The sequence below is a fragment of the Choristoneura fumiferana genome, chromosome 6 (genome assembly GCF_025370935.1).
Source record: "Choristoneura fumiferana chromosome 6, NRCan_CFum_1, whole genome shotgun sequence".
Lineage (NCBI taxonomy): Eukaryota > Metazoa > Arthropoda > Insecta > Lepidoptera > Tortricidae > Choristoneura > Choristoneura fumiferana.
The window spans coordinates 8,814,715-8,834,821 of record NC_133477.1 but is presented as its reverse complement, the minus strand read 5'-3'; the positions used below and the strand labels follow the sequence as shown (position 1 = coordinate 8,834,821).

Genomic DNA, 20,107 nt, shown 5'->3' with positions numbered 1-20,107 from the left:
AATATTACTTAATTTTATCGTAATGGCTACGGAACCCTATTTTGGGCGTGTCCGACACGCTCTTGGCCGGTTTTTATGTATGTAAACTCATAATTTTACAAAATAATGTAAATAAATTAATTATCTTTTTCCTGGTCATAATTTCTCGTTTGGTATAAAATAAAATGTACATTACACGTCAAATAACCAAACAAAACAATTATAAACACTAGTTGGTCACGCTTCGTCCAACGATGATGAATAAAACTGATTTTAGTCTTTAAAATATCTGTAGTTTTATCTATAAATATGTTGCAAAGTGTTAGTGAACCCTCTTTGGGTACAATTGGGTAAGCGAATATACAACTAATAGCATTTACCGGCTTCTCTTGCATTCCGCCACCAGTACCCATCATTAACGTTACCACTAGTTCAACGTTACCATTAGTTTTGACAACTGAAATGAAATTCCAGATTTTTTTTGTAAGAAGAACACCCGAATAAAATTTCTTGTCTAGGTATATAAAATCATACTTTAGCCTTAAAGTAAGCTACACTTAAAAGTTGATTGAGCTACATACTAGGCACTGGGGGGCTACTATAAAATTCGAAAATCGAAGAGCGTATCGTACCGTCCCTCTCACTCTTGTATTAAATAATATAAGCGTCAGCGGGACGGCAAGACACGAATTTCAAATTTTGCACTTCGCAGTATAAGACCAGGAATATCCACAAATTACAGTAGGTACGTTCGTACTTAATTATTTTCAGAACAGTAAAAACTAATGCCACATCTCGCAGTTTGAATGTTCAGCATGACGTTAAGTTTGAGCGGTATCGGCTGCGGGGCCAAAGGTTCTTCGAAGGTCGCTTGCTAAAGATCACCAATGCTGTTATTCTATCACCATGGAACACGTGGTGGCAGGTATTCACTTGTTTTTTTAATGGACTCAAAACACTCCGCAACCACGCGTGAGCTTTGAGACGCTCAAAATCCAAGTCCACGATAGAAAAAAGCTTTCTGTACCTGTATTGTATAGGAACAGTCTAGGACGTGTCTATGTGGGGTAGCAAGGTTGTTTCTAATTTAATTTGAATGTACATACTCAATTAATTTAAATTAATCAGATCAGCTTTCAGCCACTTATAGGAAAAGTCTCTTAGTGATGATTTACGTCACTTTAGCCAGGTTCTGTGCAAGTATCAGCCACATATTCTGCAGCCAGGCAATATTTTTTTTTATCACTAAATGAGTACAACTTTACCGATCGATTTCACTAACGTCTGTGGTCAGCAGACTGTCAGGAACCGCTAAACACATTTTGTCTGGTTGTTCTCTTTCACTCCTGATGCCATTTAATTTGTGCGACACTCAAGAAGAGTTTTCTTAAAAATATTTCAGATCGTAGTCCAATTGACAATAGTGTATCAGTACATTATTCATTTCCTGCTAGCGTATTACATTGAAACGCCAAGCGTCTACCTGGACACCACAGTCTGCGACTTGGTCTTCTTTGCCGATACCTTCGTGAGCATCCTGCATGCTTTCTGGACCTTAGTCCGTCTGCATGTGAGGGTCTATAGGAGGAGCCTCTTCCTCATACTTTATGATGTCATCAGCATGTTTCCATTCGTATTGATATGTAAGTGTTTTTACGTTTTTGGGCACTCTTCCGCAGGGACAAGACTTGGGGAAATTGTATACTTATATAGTTATTTTTATTTTTAGGTTTTTTTTTAGTTTAGTATAAGTACTTCAAATGTACTTTTACAATAAGGCGTTTGTTTAAATAAATGATATTTCTCCAGTTTTTGTTCTATTCAGAATATTTAAAATTGCTAATATGTTCAATTCATGCTGCAATTTTACATTACAGTTAGTAATTACGGAAACCTGCACTACTTGGTTTTAACTGGACGGTTGCTTTGTATTGGTCGTATCTACAGACTCATCGTATTCTACCATTACATAAATGAATTCGTGAGTTGTTTTTGATCTTTTTATCAATATCTTCAGTTTTGAAAATTAATACTACTTATACCGTTTGTTATTGTCATCATATGTTCTCTTAAATTCAGATTCTAGCTCCTCTGTTTTTTTCTTATACTTATGGTCGATAATGATTCCAACCTTCAGTGATTACGTAAAGTAAATTTTATCGAGCAAAATATTTTAACACATGTCTCATAAATAGACATTGCAATGAGTTCATCTGTATGTTGCAGATGCATAAATCCCGACGTTTGTTATTATTGGCGGAGCATTTTTCTGTATCTATGCTAGTCCTGCACGCCAGTACTTGTCTGTGGTACTACATACACAAGGATTCATACGACTCATCCAAGTACTACAATCTAGGATATCCAGTGCACGTTGGATCCGAGAAAATAAGATTTGACAAGTAAGCTATTTTATTAATTATTAGGGACCTTTGTGTGACTATGACTAACGAAAATATACAGTGTTAATTAATATGCTGAAAACCTAAAAGTTTTTTTTAGGGTTCCGTAGTCAACTAGGAACCCTTATAGTTTCGCAATGTCTGTCCGTCTGTATATCTGTCTAACTGTCAACGGCTAAGCTCAGAGACCGTTAGTGCTAGTAGCATTCTTTTTCTTAAAGTACCTACCTATAAAATTACGCTAAAAATATCTTCTTTTAAATAAAAAAATTGAAATCGGCTCATATAATAAAGAATTTCTAGCCTGCAAATTAGTTACCCAATTTGCCGATAGATGGCGCTGCATCTCCGACGTTGAAATTATACTTCGCGCTGATTTAAGATTTTTCCTGATTTAATGGGGTTGGGACGAATATGTTAGATCAAATAAATCTCGTTTCTAATTGCGCTGTTGGTCTTTGATCTTTGTCTAACTAGGTGTCTTTCGTTCATTCGTTCTTGGGTACTGTTGGGTTGTCATGTGTTGTGGGAAATTGGCCCGTTTTTAGCCTTTAACTATAAAAGTTAGTACCTATTTAACTTAAAAAAGTTGTATTTTAAGTCCGCCTATTGTGACGATTGGGAACTACGGAACCCTACATTTAATTTGTTGTATTTCTTTTCTAATACCTTATTTATAAAAAACCATTGTATGTTTTGCGAAGTCCGTAATTATATTAAATATGTTTTGTTGTATTTTTTCTAATACCTTATTAAAAAAAAAAGAATAGTATGTTCTTCCGAAGTCACCGGTAATTATATTAAGATTATCATCTCTTCACTCACTATTCGTATAAATTTGTCATTTGTCACTTGCGCATCGCCGTTTTGAAAAAAAGAACTGTCAGAAAAACGGCCATTATTAAATTATCTAAATGATAAAGCAACGTCGCTTATATATTTAACTGACGTATGATTCATTCGTGACTTTTAGAATGGGCACTCTAAAAAAGGGGATTTTACAAAAAGACATACCTACTTCCTTTAAAGTAGGTACTTATATAGTGTAATCGATTCTACTTACGATTCTGAGCAATCTACTCTCAGGTGTTCTGTTATTGAATTAACAACTTATATACAAATTTTAGACCTCAGTTCCTTTTCAGAATGAAACTTTTGATATTATAAGCATTGTTTGTTGCAGTTACTTGTCGTGCTGGTATTACTGCGCATGCCGACTTTTTAATGTTATTTTTGGAGATGTTTTTCCTGTCGTGAGTCAAACTTTTTACATTACGCGACTTTGATAATCTGTATCTACTTTGTCTTTCTGAAAACAAACCATTTTAACCCCCGACGCAAAAAGAGGGGTGTTATAAGTTCGACCGCTATGTGTGTCTGTGTATCTGTGTATCTTTGTATCTATGTGTCTGTGTGTGTGTCTGTCTGTGGCACCGTAGCTCTTAAACAGTTGGACCGATTCGAATGCGGTTTTTTTATTTGAATTCAAGTTTTCTAGCGACAGTTAGTTAGTTTTTGAGATATAGAACTTTGAAGTGACAAAGTCAGGAGTTTTCCAACTTTTTGTTGGTTAGTTTATTAGAAACTATATAACTGTTAAGCAATATCTACTAAACAGACACACGTACATTTCACCGATCGTTTTGTAACAATATAATCGAAAAATCACGAGCGTTTTAACCAACTTCAAAAAAGGAGGAAGTTCGTTTTTCTGTTAGTAAGTTTTTTTTAACCCCCGACGCAAAACGAGGGGTGTTATAAGTTTGACCGCTCTGTGTGTGTGTGCTGTGTGTCTGTCCGTGGCACCATAGCTCTGAAACGGGTGAACTGATTTAGATGCGGTTTTTTGGTTAGAAAGCAGATTTTCTAGCGATGGTTCTTAGATATTATGTTTCATCAAAATCAGTTCAGCCGTTTTTGAGATATTAAACTTTGAAATGACAATGTCGGGGGTTTTTCAACTTTTCCAATTTCTGTTTCAACTTTGTTGATTTCTCATTAAGTACAAATATTTTGCTTCTATTTATTAAGTATCGTCTGGAAATGTGGCTAACATCCTTGATCATGATTGTGGGCTACGTGTTCCTTCGCTTCCAATTCATCGGAACACTGACTTGGGATCTCATCGTTGAGAACACGCGGCGCCTGGTATTTGTGGACGAAGTAAGTAAAGCAGTAATTTAAGTCTAAGCAGTAACTTAGAAAACTTTAATATAGCCTGATGGCTACAAGCAAGAGAGTGCACTCTAAGTGTAAAGATTAGCATGTCGTGGTATTAAAGTAGGTAGGTATTGTACACATGGGTCACTCGTGTATTTATAAGAAACCATGGTTCCCTTGTAATCTCAGGTAGAACGGTAAGCCGTTCTTGAACTCTCGGAACTACAAAAAATACAAAATGCAAATACTTATTTACTTTGAGGAATTGTATCAACAGGATATACTTAACTCACGCTTCTTTCACTCTCCGGGTTAGTTGATACTTGTTCACTTCACGCGTCTGGTTGATTGGTAATGGTATTACCACATTGTTAATATCTCAACTTAAATTAGTTGGTTTTTTGTTAACTAATGTTATTTAATGGTGACAACTTATAGCTAAAAGCTAGTAATCCAGGTTCTGTCATCGTGAAAAGGCGATTAGTTGTTCTAAAGTGACGCTTGCCTTGCCTTTGGTCCCAAAGGAAGCAAGACCGGAAATTTTGCTGATTAGGGACCATTTCGTGATATCCAACTTTTTAAAATTTTAATATCTTTTTGTTATCTCGTACTTTTGTCACGAATAAATGATTTGTTTCTTTCTTTCTGTAAATTTCTTTCTTGCAACAGTTAGTTGGAAGAGATCCGTTTCAGGGATAGTTATGTATCCTTTGCTCATAATGTACCTACCTCTTGTAATGTGTTAATGTCAGTCATGTGTTTTATGTAAAATAAAAAGTTATGAATAGGTACCATCAGCCAAATATGTATACCACCCTAAAGTTGATAATCGTTTGCATGTCATATTTAAAACAATAATGCCAATAGACGTGACTTAAGGTCAACTTGAAAGTTCAACTTTAGCGACATATTCATTTGATAGGAACTTGTTTAAAAATTGATACTCCACTTATTTGGCATGATCTAAGTATTTGGCAGATGGTGCAATAGATACAATCTATATTATTAAATATTAACTACTTTTTCTTCTTTAAAAAATATATGTTCGTAGTATCACCATATGCTGAACTACTTGAAAGTGTCAGGCGCGCCGGCGCAGCTGGCCGAGCTGGCGCAGAAGTACAAGCTGCAACTCTGGCGCATGAAAGACGGCGTGCTCACGTCACAACACCTCCAGAAATTGCCGTTGACTCTGCAGATGGAACTTATTTTTGACATAAACGTGGCGCATTTCCATAACACGTTGCTGTTTCGTGATGCAAGTAAGAAATTGTTATGTTAGCTCTCTAAAACGCTGACGAATATCTTATATCTTTAAACGAGAAATTCTTGTATTTTGATTTATTAATTTCGCGGATCTTGGGGACGGGCGCTAACTTTTTCGATTACGATGAAATTTTTAGTATACCTATGAGATATTTGGAGATAAACAATCGATTTAGTATCTCTGGGAAAACGTGTGTTTCCGAGTTTTCCCACATTTTTCTTGAGGCTGAATTTCATGCGTAATAAGATCGGTAATTTCGATAGTTCAAGTTTAGGTAGAATAGCCGTATGTAATCCCATAATTCACCAGTTCAAACACTGCTATTTTCTGGCAAGATTACCATACATCCTTTACCTCGAAAAACTTAGAGGTGGGACTGATTTTAAAAGCCAGCGTAGCCGGGCTGTGTTACCAAAGACTAGGTATATTCTATCTTTTCAAGTGGAAACGTTCCTGCGTCAAATCTCACTGGTGATGCGGCATGAGATATACCTTGCTGGACAGCACATTTGGAGCCAGGGTGTAGTGAAGAACGGCATGATCTGTGTGAAGCGAGGGGTCATAGAGATGCTGTCTGATGAGGACAACGAGAGCCCTGTCATAGCTTTCAAGGAGGGAACTGTTAGTGAACTAAACTTTTACCTTTTACGTAGCTTGTAGTTTATTTATTTATTAATCAATGAAAATGTATAGCATTAAAGTTGATACTCGTACCAATGCGCTGTCAATTCCAAAACATGAAAATAATCACATATCGGGTGTGGCCTGTAATATGAGAAAATAATTACAACATAGATCATACTCGTTAATCCGAACAACATTAGTTCATCGACTTTTAGAAATAATTAGTTTTCTAATTTTTATAACACTTAAGTTTATTCGAAGAAGCAATGTAAAGCAAAATGCTTGATGTTTGTTGCGTGACAGGCGACGTCAGTTGGGTTCTAGGATGGCGTACATTGATAGCAGTATTTAATGTGTATGAAAAAAGGAAAATTCAAAGACTCCATTATTTTTAAAAGTCGCTGAACCAATGTTGTTCAGTTTGACGAAGACGATCTACGATTATGATTATATTATAAAATCGGACTGTTCCCGCGGGATAGCGATAAAAAAACTTGACAGACGGTGTCGCGTATAACAGCTAGTAGTTAAATCTAAATTTACCTAGATAATAAAACCAGCCAAGAGCTTGTCGGACACGCCCGAAATAGGGTTCCGTAGCCATTACGAAAACAATAAGTAATATTTTCTAAGGATTTCGTATTTTATACGGAATCTTCCATAGTTTAGGTATATTTTATACCTTAGACTGCTATTTACTCTTAAACTACCAATAATTCGCAAGCAAACTTAGCCGTTATAGTTTTCCTTAAAAGTTTGATAAACTTACTCCCATCTTGAATTTTTTCAAATTTTTCCACCCACCGGTTTGGATTTAAGAGGGGGGGGGGGACGCTCAATTTTAATGAAAATTTGCACTTTAAAGTTGAATATTTCGCAAACATATCGCTGAATCGAAAAATCGTCTTAGCAAACCCCTAATGGTTCTAAAAGACCTATCCAACGATACCCCACACTATAGGGTTGGATGAGAAAAAAAATCACCCCCACTTTATGTCTATGGGAGGTTCCCTAAAAAATTTTTTTTTTAATTGTACCATTTTGTCGGTATAGTCTACACATATATACCCGTGCAAAATTACAGCTTTCTAGCATTGATAGTCCCTGAGCAAAGCCGCGGACGGACGGACAGACAGACAGACATGGCGAAACTATAAGGGTTCCGTTTTTGCCATTTTGGCTCCGGAACCCTAAAAATCGGTCAACTCTGATGTAAGTAGGTATATTGGAAACAACAATGCATTTCCATTGGGAAACATACAGTATTATAAATTGTAAATTCGTATGAAAATATCGTTCAGTTCGCACTCGCACCATTATAAGTACTCCCCCCGAGGGATGACAAAATGTAAAAATAATATACATTTTGAGTCTGCTTTTTGTTAACGACGAAAAATTACAAAACGGCATTATTATTTGCCGTTGATAGATTGGCTGGTATTCCAGTGGGAGGCTCCCGTAAATGGTAAGTACTTTTAACGCTCAAAATGTTGGGAAATAGTAGATTTTAGAACAAGTGCTAAAAAGCGAAAAGTTAAGGGTAAAATTGTTTTTATGACCGAAATGAAACAGCAATGTGCAAAAAATAATAATTTACAACCTTTTATGTTTCATGCATTGCTGTTTCTATAATTTCTTATTAGTGGGTATTGTCTAGTTGTAGGTATTAGTTTACCAATATGAACCACGAATTGTTTTTTTAATATATTTCCATTATTCGTTGTTTTTGACGCTTGTCTTGGTCTTACACGAAGATTTTATTTTATGCACTAGAGCAAAAATAACATTTTATGCCGCCTATATACATTCAGCATAAATATGAAGTTTAAGATATGAAAATCGTTTTTTTATCAGCCAAATTTAAAGTAAGTACCTATTGATCAAAACGTGTAAAAGTAGGTAGGCACATAGTTTACCAAACTTAACGCTGCAAAGATCTTTGATATGTACGAGTACGATTTAATATCATAATACGCGACTGTTGGAGTTTTCAAAGAATAATAATATGCTACTCTTCTCAAATTGCATAAGTTCATGATGGGAGTAAAGTTTCTGATTTGCTAGGTACTGGGGGAGCTGAGCGTGTTCTACTCGATTCCGGCCAAAGTTACTGTCACAGCTGCTACATACGTGGAGTTACAGGCAAGTCGATGAATTGTGAACTATTTATCAAAAGTAGCTATTCCAAAACATGTAATAGTAGATTGTTCAACAAGGGACTAAAACAAGTCATAATCATTCTAGTTGTTTTGTCTCGCGTTAAACACTCTAATTTTCACTTTGAATGCGAGGAAAGAAAACAATGTTTTGTTCAAAGTTAAAATATTACTTTTTAATAACGTACGCTCGACTAAAGGACAGGCCATTTGTTCAAAATTCAAATAATAAAAAAAAATGTTGCAGGGTTTTTTTTCTTTTATAAAAAATACTTCAATCCCTAGAGAATAAAAAGGAGCTTTAGTCCCGATATGTCGAGACTACAGTAAAATTTTAAGGGCATGAGAAGTGAAAATGTATTTCTTTAAGAGGAGGTGTCAATGCAGTAATATTTTTATAAGGATTTCGTAAATTTCGTTGGATGAGAAAAAAAAATCACCCCCACTTTACGTCTATGGGGGGTACCCTAAAAAAATTGTTTTTGAATTTTAAATTGTACCATTTTGTCGGCATAGTTTACCTTTATATTCTTGCAAAATTAAAGCTTTCTAGCATTGATAGTCCCTGAGCAAAGCCGACGACGGACGGACGGACGGACGGACGGACAGACGGACAGACAGACAGACAGACAGACAGACAGACATGGCGAAACTATAAGGGTTCCGTTTTTGCCATTTTGGCTCCGGAACCCTAAAAAGGCTTTCGTTGCGTAGTACCCAACAGGCTGGCAGCATTCCCTTCTTGAATAGTACCTAATGGCTATTTGTGAAGAGAGATGGCTGTCAGCCCGGTCACCTCCAGTAGTGCCGGTCAGGCGCTTTTACGCTTCTATAATTAGTTTTTTTAGTGTTTAAATAACAAAATAACGACATTGCGAATTCTGCTACCCCACTGTTTGTAAGAGTAACATTTTAATAGTGACGTGATTATTTACGATCGATATCCATGATGTGTTTTATCCAGCGTATTTCATTGTGAACCGCTTCCCTTCTAAATGTCCTTATGTGTTACGTGTATTATGGTACTTTTACTTCAGTACTTCAATGACGGTCGATTAAAAGACAAAAAATTGCTAATAATAAAATTGAAATCTTTCGGGTCGGTAGCGAATATGTACCTATCATAGACAATAGATTTCTGGATTAGTACTAAAAAGAGCGACTTTGTGATATTGTTTGTGCAATTATAATTTGCAGATTAAATTACACAAGTTGAAATAATGGTTTCATGTGAATTTCATTTAAATCAGTATTCTATACATTCGGCTAAACGCAATCTCATTTTGTAATATTGCTGGCTACGTTGTCCAGTCCGTCGTTTATCTAGTTATTCTGATCAGATTGTTATTGGATTGTCAGTGGACGCCTCGTTATGCTAATTGCGGAGTGGGTTTAGCTATTTCATTATCAAGTATTAGTTTAATCAAGCTTATTTATTGTTATTACATAATCAGATGTTGAAATATTATTTTGAAAGTCATTCAATTTATTCAGTACCGAACAAATGGTTTGTAATCTAGCGTCTAGATACTGAAACTTCATTTACATTATACTTACTACCATCTTCGTCCTGGTTATTTTTTTTTTAGTGACAAAGATGGCAACTTAGAGTTTCTCTATTAATGCTCATATTGTAGGTAAAAAGCATAGGACTCAATTTAACAGCTAGTTACTTGTAATATCCACTTAAACTAGTTTGCTAATGTCGTTTGGAACTGGAAACAAAAGATTTGAATCTTCAGAAAAACGAAGGATACCGGCGTGTCCCCAGCGACATTAACATTCTAGTTGTAATGTACATACGTATTGTTGAGACTTGTAATTAAAAGTTACAATACTATTAGTGAAAGTCAGGTGCTTTTAATAATGCCTCCAAGTCATGGTATGTATTATATTTAATCAAAATAACATTAACACATTTCGCGACGAATGTTTAATAGCCTAATAATTCACGCAGACTACCTTCCACGTGAAATAAAAACAAAAAAATGTAGCAGCAGTAATTTCTCATCTGTCCACCGCGTCATGACAACGAATGGCGTTTTACGCTTGCTAATGATTGCCAATTTAATACCTCGCAGATTTAATCATGGTATTTTGAAAATCCTAATTTATACATTGGGTTTGAAAAATTGTTACATTTTTCTGCTAATATTCATGGAGATTAAGGATACTGTCCATTCCGTAATCCATAAAGGTTTATATGAAGTGCGTTTCAATATTTTTGACCTAGGCAAAACGGTAGTGCAAAATTTGAGGCGTGTAACTACAAAAATTTTGAAGAAAGAAGAGGGAAGGGAGGATTGGAGGCGTTTCTTATACATACATTTGCTGGGAAGCCGGGAGAGGAGTATGCATTTTCCCGTTAGATTGCTTATGCGTTATGCGTTGGGGTGCTTGGGTCGGCCTCTTCTGTTTATCTCCATTGGTTTCTTCCTTGATTGACCCGCGCCCTTTGCTCGTTCTAAATACCTAACGAGTTACCGCAGCGTGCTACTGGTACGGTTTTACTGCAATAATGAAATTGACCGTGTTTGCGGTTAGGTTTTACGGCGCACGGACTTCATGCGCGCGATGGCCGAGCAATCATCGTTGCTACATCAGGTGCGCGAAAAACTAGAGAATAGGCTCCGGAGTGCCCGGAAGAAACAGGTGACGATCGATCATTAATCCAAAACAATCTTAGGTTGAAGCAAGGTGAGCGCAATTTTTTAAGTTGTGATTAACGTATTTTCGGTCGCGTAATTTTAGTTACAGACAATGTTCAGTTTGTATCACACGGCGACTCAAAATGAATTGTACAAGATATCGACACGGCCAAAGTTACAAAAATATGTATACACGACCTTAATGTGTAGTGCATAAAGTCGTAAAAGTAAAGTGCATAAAATATTTGTAACTATGGCTGTGTCGATATCTTTGCACTTGACTGTACAGCTCATTTTGAGTCGCCGTGTGATACAAGCTGAACTTTGAAAAACCGAATGCAGCAGAAATAACGCGACTGAAAATACACGACGCGACTCACAACACAAAACATTACACTCATCTCAACTCATCTGGCTTCAGCCACATTATCTAAATTATGAAATTTGCTCATAAAATGACCAGAATTAAACCGATGGATCTTAAATAAAGAAAGAAAGAAATCATTTATTGCCACAAAAAAAAATTAACAGTTGAAAAAGAAAAACAACTACACTAAACCTAACCAGAAAACAGTTTTTTGTGGCAAAAGGAGCGGACTCAGCATTTGCTGCGAGTGCAAGCGTAAGCCTGCATTGCGCAGCGCTGAATTTCAGTCCACCCTCCTCCCCGCACTCCAGTTGAATATTTCTATTACTTTTCAGAAAGCAATAGCAGAATACGATAAAGCCGATTCAAGATTAATTAGGACACGCTACCGACCGATGAAAGTGCTCAAAAACCGCTTAGCTGGAAGAAAAGAGGAGGATCCCACGTTTGTAGACGACTCTCATTTGTATTACAAAGGTATTGTCGATTTGGTATCTTTGTCTCGTTATGTTAGATTTTCGGTTTAGAGTTCAGTACCTCAGTCGGAAAAACGGAACCCTTATAAGATCACTTTGTTGTCCGTCCATTCTCTCTCAAGACCTTTTTCGGAAACACGTGGAGGTATTATAGGTTGAAATTAATATCAAATAGTCAACTCGGCGACCCCTTGGAGCTGTGAAAAAATCAAAATTCTAAGTCAGGGGAAGGCAACACGCGGCCCGAGACCTATCTCCTTGCGGCCCGCGACTCCTGTTTTGTAATATCAGTTATAGTACCTACCCACAATAGATAACTAGGTAGATATCTAGTGCGGCCCGCCTGTATCTATTTTATTCACCATGTGGCCCAATTCTGCCAAAAGGTTGCCGACCCCAGATCTAAGTCAACGCAATCAAAGATACAGTAATTAAAGAAAGGCGTTTCCATAAAGATTGCCGGGAAATCAAAACCTATAGGATACTTCCAATTGTCATAGAAACGTGCGATTCGGTATAAAGTTAGCTCCTAATTAAAATAAATAAATAATAAATTATAACCAGAAAGAAAATAGGTGGTCTAAAAACATATGTCTGTCTTTTTGATCTAGCTAACACTGGATTATTATTTATTTCACATTTTATACACACATTCACCTACAAATTTGTACGGAACACACACATATATGTATGTATAATCTGATTCAGAATCTCGGAAACGGCTCCAACGATTTCGATAAAATTTGGTATGTGTGGGCTTTCGTGGATGACAAATCGATCTAGCCTGGTCTTATCTCTATCTCTAGAAAAAACGCTTACTATCGAGTTTTAGCCCGAGCAAAGCTCGGTCAGCCAGGTACTGATACTTAAAGTGTGGTAGGTACATTTCAAGCGTGTCTTTTATATTTATAATAGGTTTATACGTAACAATGTTATGTTAAAATATTATTTGCTGTAACATAAATGATTATTATTCATAGATGAAAACAACGTCCGTCAGCCGAAGTTCACTGATGACTTCTTGGAGCTGTATCAAATGGCTCCTAAAGTGACAACCGTAGACGCTCCCAGGATATGCATAAGATCACAGTTTCCGTGGATTTTGGAACCAGATACTGATTTCGTACGTGTTAACACATTTAATTCTAACAAATTGACTTTATTAAATTAACAGAGCAGTTTACTTACAAATAGATATGGGTAAGAGTACATTTTCTGGTATTGATAGTACGAGTAGGTACTTTTTAAATGTGAAATCTTACATCCTACGTGGGCCTGCTGATGTTATAAATACGACACGATAAGTGAATTCTTAGAAGAAAAATTCGCGGCAAATCTATCTAATAGGTACCTTTAAACGAGCAATTCTTATATATATATTATAAATATATACCGTACATATAATCAGAACCTCGAAAACTATAATCAGAACCTCGAAAACGGCTCCAAGGATTTCGATTAAAATTTGGTATGTGGGAATTTTCGGGGATGACAAATCGATCTAGCTTGGTCTTCTCTAAGAAAACGCTTATTATCGAGTTTTACGCTTATTATCATATTTTTTGTAAGCTGTGAACACTAACTATACTCATAATTAATCAATGTTAATAAAATAGTTCGTATTCATTCCAGACTTACATGTTTCAAATAGCTCATTTCTTCATGATTCTCTATGTGTGCATCATGGTGCCTAATTGCACCATCATTAGACTTACACAGACGGACTTTGAGAAAGTTTTTAATATTGTCATCGTTGCGGGACTTCTTCTGAATATCTACTTACAACTCACAACTGCTATTTTTAATAAAGTAAGTGTAGCATAATTTACATTAGGTATTAACTTTAAATGATATAGGTAACTGTAATCACCAATATACTAATATTATAAACGCGAAAGCACGCTGTCTGTCTATTATCTCTTTACGCTTAAACCACTGAACCGACTTAAATGAAATTTGATATGAAGATAGTTTGAGACCCAGGGAGGGACATCAGATAGTTTTATCCCGGAAAATTGGATAAATCCAGCGGGATCACGACAAACCAATTCTTCGCAGACGGAGTCACGGCCAACAGCTAGTGAACTATAATTTGACTCCATACATTCTATTGAAAGGAGCGAGCGCTTAAACTGTGTTGGACGTTTTCCGTGGGATATAATATTAACCTGTAGAAAAGAAATATTTTGATACGCTCCATTCAAAAGATTTCTTTTTATTTGTTCAAAGAATGTCGTCAAAGTCACCGTGAAGGAAATAGCAGAAGTGAAAATGTCATCATTTGGCTTTTACCTGGACATCTTGTCGGTTTTCCCCGTTTATATATTTACGGATACCCTGGACCCCTACGGAGAATCAGCGGCTGGCCAACTGGCCGCGCTGTTCCCCATACTTCAAGTTTGGCACATTTGGGACTACATAGACCAATGGGAAAAGAACTTCAAAAGCAATATCAAGGTTTAATTTATTACAAAAAAAAAAAGAAAAAAATTGTAGCTAACATTACTAACAATTAGCAATCAGTAACAATTGGTTGTGGGTAAACTGTATTAGGTAGGTACAGTTAAGTGCATAAAAAGTCATATTTATCTATTCGAACCACTCAAAAATATGTTACCACGATCTTTTACGTCGGAATAAGAGTCTGTGGTACATAGGTATTTTTGAAGTCAATATTTTTGCACTTGACTGTACCTAATTATTAATTTATCGATAGTAACGTTTGTCCAACACAATTTTACAATTATACTCTATTTCCCCTTGATTGGCCATAGCGCGTTCACTATACGTTATGTCAATCCAATTTATGGAAAGTGTAAACAAACCAATTTCATCAAAATTCTTGTATAAACACCAACTGGATCGAATCAATAACACATAATTTATCTACAATTCATGTCTTTTAACGAGACGTCTAATCACTTTTTTCAGCAAAATTAACTTGATTTCAATATTTAATGTTAATTTGAAAAATCTTCGTCAAAATCTGACGTTATTTCTTGAATGAGACTCGTGTATAATCTTTGGTAGTATAGACTAGCGTAGAGATGGTGGAAAATTTGACATTTTAAAAATCGATTAAAATTTTTATTTTATTAAAATTTACTCAATTGAATAAGCGATTATTATTTATTTACCATAAAATTTAAAAATAGTTACTGCTTTTATAATTAAATAAACAGTTTTTGGAATTAAATCAAGTATTGTAAATAATAAAATAGACAAAAATACTTTGATCTATTCAATTAATAAATTAATCGATTTACTGAACAGATAAATTATTTTGCAATAGGTTCTAGGTTTTCACAGCATTCAATGTCTGTGGTCAGGTTAATGGCATCTTTGTTTACCCTTTCTATAAATTCGATTGACATAACGTACTCTACATCCCGATCGGTCTTGAGCTTTGCGTTTGATTTCACTCCAAGAGGTTCTCTGTTTTTTTTACCTTATCCTGCATCGTGTATTACCAGGTTTGCTTGAGACTACATAGCACGTTTTTGCTTTCCTTGTGAATTCCTGTCTTTGTGAATCTTAGAATTTAAAATCAGCAGGGCTACTACGAAACTCGAAACTCGAAGTTCGTGTCGTGCTGTCCCTCTCGCTCTCGTTTTAAATAGAATAAGTGTCAGAGGGACCGCCGGACACGAACTTCGAGTTTCGAGTTTCGTAGTAGCCCTGCAGACCTCATCATCAGGTCAGATCAACAGTTATAGTTAACGAAAGTTTTTCTGAAATATTATCGGTTTCCATTAGAGTAAAATATGCAAAACAACTTGATAAAGCTTCTTTATATTTTCTGCTGAACTTACGAAAGTTTTTGATTCAACATAATTTATATTTTCAGGCCTTGTGTGCTATAAAATATTTTCTGGTTTTCTCAATATTTTCATACTGGTCTGGATGTTTTCTATACTTGATCTCGTGTCCAAGAAAACTGTGTCGAGAGGTAAGTTTTCTATTCAATCACCTCGATGCCGAGTAGTAACTGATAATTACTCAATACTTTATTGCTCTTCCACAATTCATTACTTAACATAAGTTACTACACTTCTACCAAAATGGCTACATAGCGTTGTAGGTACTTTATTTTATTTTTAATCAACATTATATACATTGATCTACTCATACCTATTTTATGATGATATTTATTTCTAAGCAAGAATTAGAGAATGAATGTAAAGGTTCGTAACAGAGGAAACATTAAAATATGCAGAAAAAATAAGTTCTATCTTCATTTACACTGTTTAGTGTACATAATATCTTAGGTTGCTGGGGCTCTGAAGCGTTTCAACCGCCGTTATCTGAGTTAAGTATGAACATCTAAGGATACTAATGTCCATGAATTAAAACTAATCTGCCATCACCCATGATGGTGGTGATTGGAATTTCTAGCTGACGGATACCGGGTGTGGCCTATAACACGGGCAAATAATCAAAACATAGATCGTGCTCGTCAAACTGAACAACTTTACTTCGGCGACTTTTAAAAATAATTAGTATTTTAATTTTTATTACACTAAGTTTATCCGAAGAAGCAATGTAAAACAAAGTGTTTGATTTTGAACATGAAACTACCGTGAGACTCACTCATAATAAATATATTGACACGGATAACTCACGTCTTAAATCGAGTTTAGCTCGACATGTTTCGGGCTAATCCGTAGCCCTTCGTCTTCGGAGCAACGCGACTCAGCGGCTGCTGCAACACGCGCACTGCGCGCCGCCGCTCTGCTCGCGCGACTACCCGACGAAACTGACACGGGCACACAACTACCCGCGTTTTCATCATCATTTTCATTACAACTGTCAATTGTAGGGTAGCACACAACACTAACAACATCGCTCTGTAAAGGTACGTTCACACACACCGATGACGCAGCACGAGTATTTAGTATTTGAGTAGCAGTGCGCGTGTTGCAGCAGCCCCTGAGTCGCGTTGCTCCGAAGACGAAGGGCTACGGATTAGACCGAGACATGTTGAGCTAAACTCGATTTAAGGCGTGAGTTATCCGGGTCAAAGTGTTTGATATTTGTAGCGTGACAGGCGACGTCAGCTGGGGTCTAGGATAGCGAACATTGAATTTACGATTAACTTTGTTAGAAAAAAAACAAAAGTTAAGTTTTGATTTTAATTAAGTGGGGCCATGACGATCCAATTACCGGTGACTGTATGATAGTCGATATTCGTAACACACGGGAAGGGGCTGTAGACACACTTCAGAACTCTATCCAGGCTTTAAAAAAATCACCAATTAATAATTACATGGATCTACAAATTGCTTTTATGTTTTGTCCAGAAATGGCACTTCTTTAATGCAATGCCAGAGCGAAAAGTAGCAACTTTTATATGTATACATGTACCTAATCCACGGTTTTTTCATGAAGATATAGAAACGTCTAATGGATTGCGACTTTCCAGAACTCTTGGATGACTCAACTCATATACTGGGAGACGAAGGTGTTCCTAACAAACAATGCAAAGCACGAGAAGCCGATGACTACTTCGCTGTTGTTTGGGACATCAGCTTTTACTTTGGCCGGTACCTCTGACATATCTCCCGGTGTTACTGATTTGTTGTTTGTAAGTGTTACTGTACAGTCAAAATCTGAATCGCGTACCAGAGTGGAACTTTTGTACTACTATCGTCATACAGACATCACATACACGTGGCAAAGAAATCACAGTGAAATTGAGTATGAAAAGGTTCTAACCTGGTACGCAATTCAGTTTCCTCCACTGAATTTCAAAAAGATTATAATTGCCGAACTTGGGTCAAAACATAAAGTAGGTTTTAAGTCAAAATCGCTGAAATCTGAAAAAAAAAATAGTTGAGTGTCAGATTTGTTTTTCGCAACAGAACATTTTTAGGGTTTCGTTTTCACAATTACGACTGTTGTAACTCTAAAAACGGTTGTTTTTACAAATCTTTACAGTTTATACACCCAATGCGATAATGTAGCAAATGTTACCTATGTTCATTTATCAATTTATTCATCGATTAAAATTAGTTATTATAGGTATTATCATCATCATCGTCATCCCAGCCTAGATACGTCCCACTGCTGGGCACAGGCCTCCTCTCAGAACAAGAGGGCTTGGGCCATAGTTCCCACGCGGGCCCAGTGCGGATTGGGAACTTCACACGCACCATTGAATTGCTTCGCAGGTTTGTGCAGGTTTCCTCGCGATGTTTTCCTTCACCGCAAAGCTCGTGGTAAATTTCAAATGTAATTCCGCACATGAATTTCGAAAAACTCAGAGGTGCGAGCCGGGGTTTGAACCCACGACCATCTGTTTGAGAGGCGATAGGTCAAACCACTAGGCCACCACGGCTATAGGTATTATATAAGTGGATAAAGATAGGTTATTTTTAGGTGGTGACAATATTTATTATTGGGTCGTACCTCAGTTGTTTCTACATAGCCAAAGTTTGCAGCCTCTTCATGCTGGCCACTCAACGAAGACTGAGGTTTAAGGTCAGATTACAAACTTATAATATCTTCTTCGGGTAAATTTGATGAAAAAGTCTGTGAAATAAAACCAATTCCCTGTTCAATAGGAATCGATGCGAGAACTTTTTTATTTCCTATCGGTTAATCATGTTAGCGGGAAAATCAAGGCACGAGTGAAAAAGTTTTTTTGTGTTCAGTGGTGAGTGGTTTTACTTTGCTAAGTTATTATTAGTATATTGAAGTTTGGCCTGGAGTATCACAGTAATTTAATATAATTGGAGTATCGTTGTAATTACATTCTTGCGCACACATCGTTTTGTTATGTATTGGCAGTGGATTTCATTAGTGGAAGCATTATTGCCTAATGGCAATAATACAAAGCAAAAGGTTGTATCGATGACGAATAATAAAAATACCTTAACTTTAGTTTTATTTATTGTTCACTTTTCTTTAAAAACGTATCCGGTCTAAATACTTTGTTTGTAGTTCTAAATGTTTGTTCTGCATTTCCTTCTGTTTCTGTACTGAAATCTTCTCTTTATGATTCGACAACTGTCCGAAGTTTGAGGTAGTATCAAAAATACACCCTGTATATATATCGACAGAAGAAAGGAGAAATTTACTAAGCGACATTTTTTTTAAGATACTGAGTTATATATATACATGTACGAAATCAGTACAATTTTCTCTGTTGTATGAGATATATATGTCTCAAGATTTTCATAAAAATGTCACATATTACATAAGTATAGATAGATGTATAAATACATATCAACATATTTATATTGTAACTCAACGTGTATATGCAACCTAAAATAAACATTTTGGTTGGTAAATATTTTTCATCTCTTGATCACCGAATAAAGATATAGCAGAATGAATGTTGTTATAATATTTTTACAGGTATTACAATAACGCAGTGTCTGTAGAAGAATTATTTCGAGATATGTCGACTAATATTCGCCAGGAAGTATTATCTATCGTGACAGTGGAGACGTTGCTACAATGCCCGCTATTTCAGGTAGCCTTACACTTAAACTTTTATTAATTATTCTCTTAGCTTTGAGAGCTTTTAATGAAAATGAATTTTATGAAAATTCTGAGACCATGTTTAAGAGAATATTAATGCTTTCTAGGTCCGTGCTTATGTCGTAAATTGAAGTAGAAAGCTTTTAATAAGAAAAGTTATTTACTTAATAAAATTTAACTGACTTCAAAACTGCAACCAGAAATTAAAAAAAAAACTTAAATAAAACCTGAAGTAAATATATCAAAAACTTTTTTGAGGTCGGTGCTTGTGTAAATATATAGCTACAGAAGTACCTACTCAAGTTAATTTTTTTAATGGCATAAAAATAGATTTGTCTAGGTAATTTTGATTTTTATGAGGTAAAACTTTTCTCTCCCTTTTAAATGCAGCTTTGAAGTCGGTTTACTTTAATAAATAATAATATTTATTTTTTATTTTTACGCTTTTAATATTTTTCGTTTGAGTAAATATTATACCTATACGACACAATTTCCGAATGACTAATACTCAATTAACCGCTATCCCAAAAACTATTAACCTAT

At 35.9% G+C, this 20,107-nt stretch overlaps 1 protein-coding gene across 2 annotated transcripts in view; it reads left to right on the top strand.

Moving 5' to 3' along the window:
• Window positions 1-227: 227 nt before the first annotated feature.
• The window catches only part of LOC141428607 (uncharacterized), a 46,677-nt gene continuing 26,797 nt past the window's right edge, over window positions 228-20,107 (top strand). The window contains exons 1-20 of one of the 2 annotated variants that reach the window (XM_074088609.1): window positions 228-329; window positions 751-904; window positions 1,382-1,622; window positions 1,857-1,960; window positions 2,206-2,381; window positions 3,565-3,634; window positions 4,413-4,544; window positions 5,593-5,803; window positions 6,251-6,429; window positions 8,497-8,574; window positions 11,133-11,240; window positions 11,939-12,080; window positions 13,060-13,202; window positions 13,712-13,888; window positions 14,309-14,536; window positions 15,927-16,028; window positions 17,502-17,663; window positions 18,458-18,559; window positions 18,643-18,734; window positions 19,439-19,556. In XM_074088609.1, the coding sequence (XP_073944710.1) occupies window positions 289-329; window positions 751-904; window positions 1,382-1,622; window positions 1,857-1,960; window positions 2,206-2,381; window positions 3,565-3,634; window positions 4,413-4,544; window positions 5,593-5,803; window positions 6,251-6,429; window positions 8,497-8,574; window positions 11,133-11,240; window positions 11,939-12,080; window positions 13,060-13,202; window positions 13,712-13,888; window positions 14,309-14,536; window positions 15,927-16,028; window positions 17,502-17,663; window positions 18,458-18,559; window positions 18,643-18,734; window positions 19,439-19,556 (2,760 nt within the window). In that variant the 5' untranslated portion in view covers window positions 228-288. The remainder of the gene's footprint in view (window positions 330-750; window positions 905-1,381; window positions 1,623-1,856; window positions 1,961-2,205; window positions 2,382-3,564; window positions 3,635-4,412; window positions 4,545-5,592; window positions 5,804-6,250; window positions 6,430-8,496; window positions 8,575-11,132; window positions 11,241-11,938; window positions 12,081-13,059; window positions 13,203-13,711; window positions 13,889-14,308; window positions 14,537-15,926; window positions 16,029-17,501; window positions 17,664-18,457; window positions 18,560-18,642; window positions 18,735-19,438; window positions 19,557-20,107) is intronic. The other variant, XM_074088610.1, reaches the window with a different exon arrangement.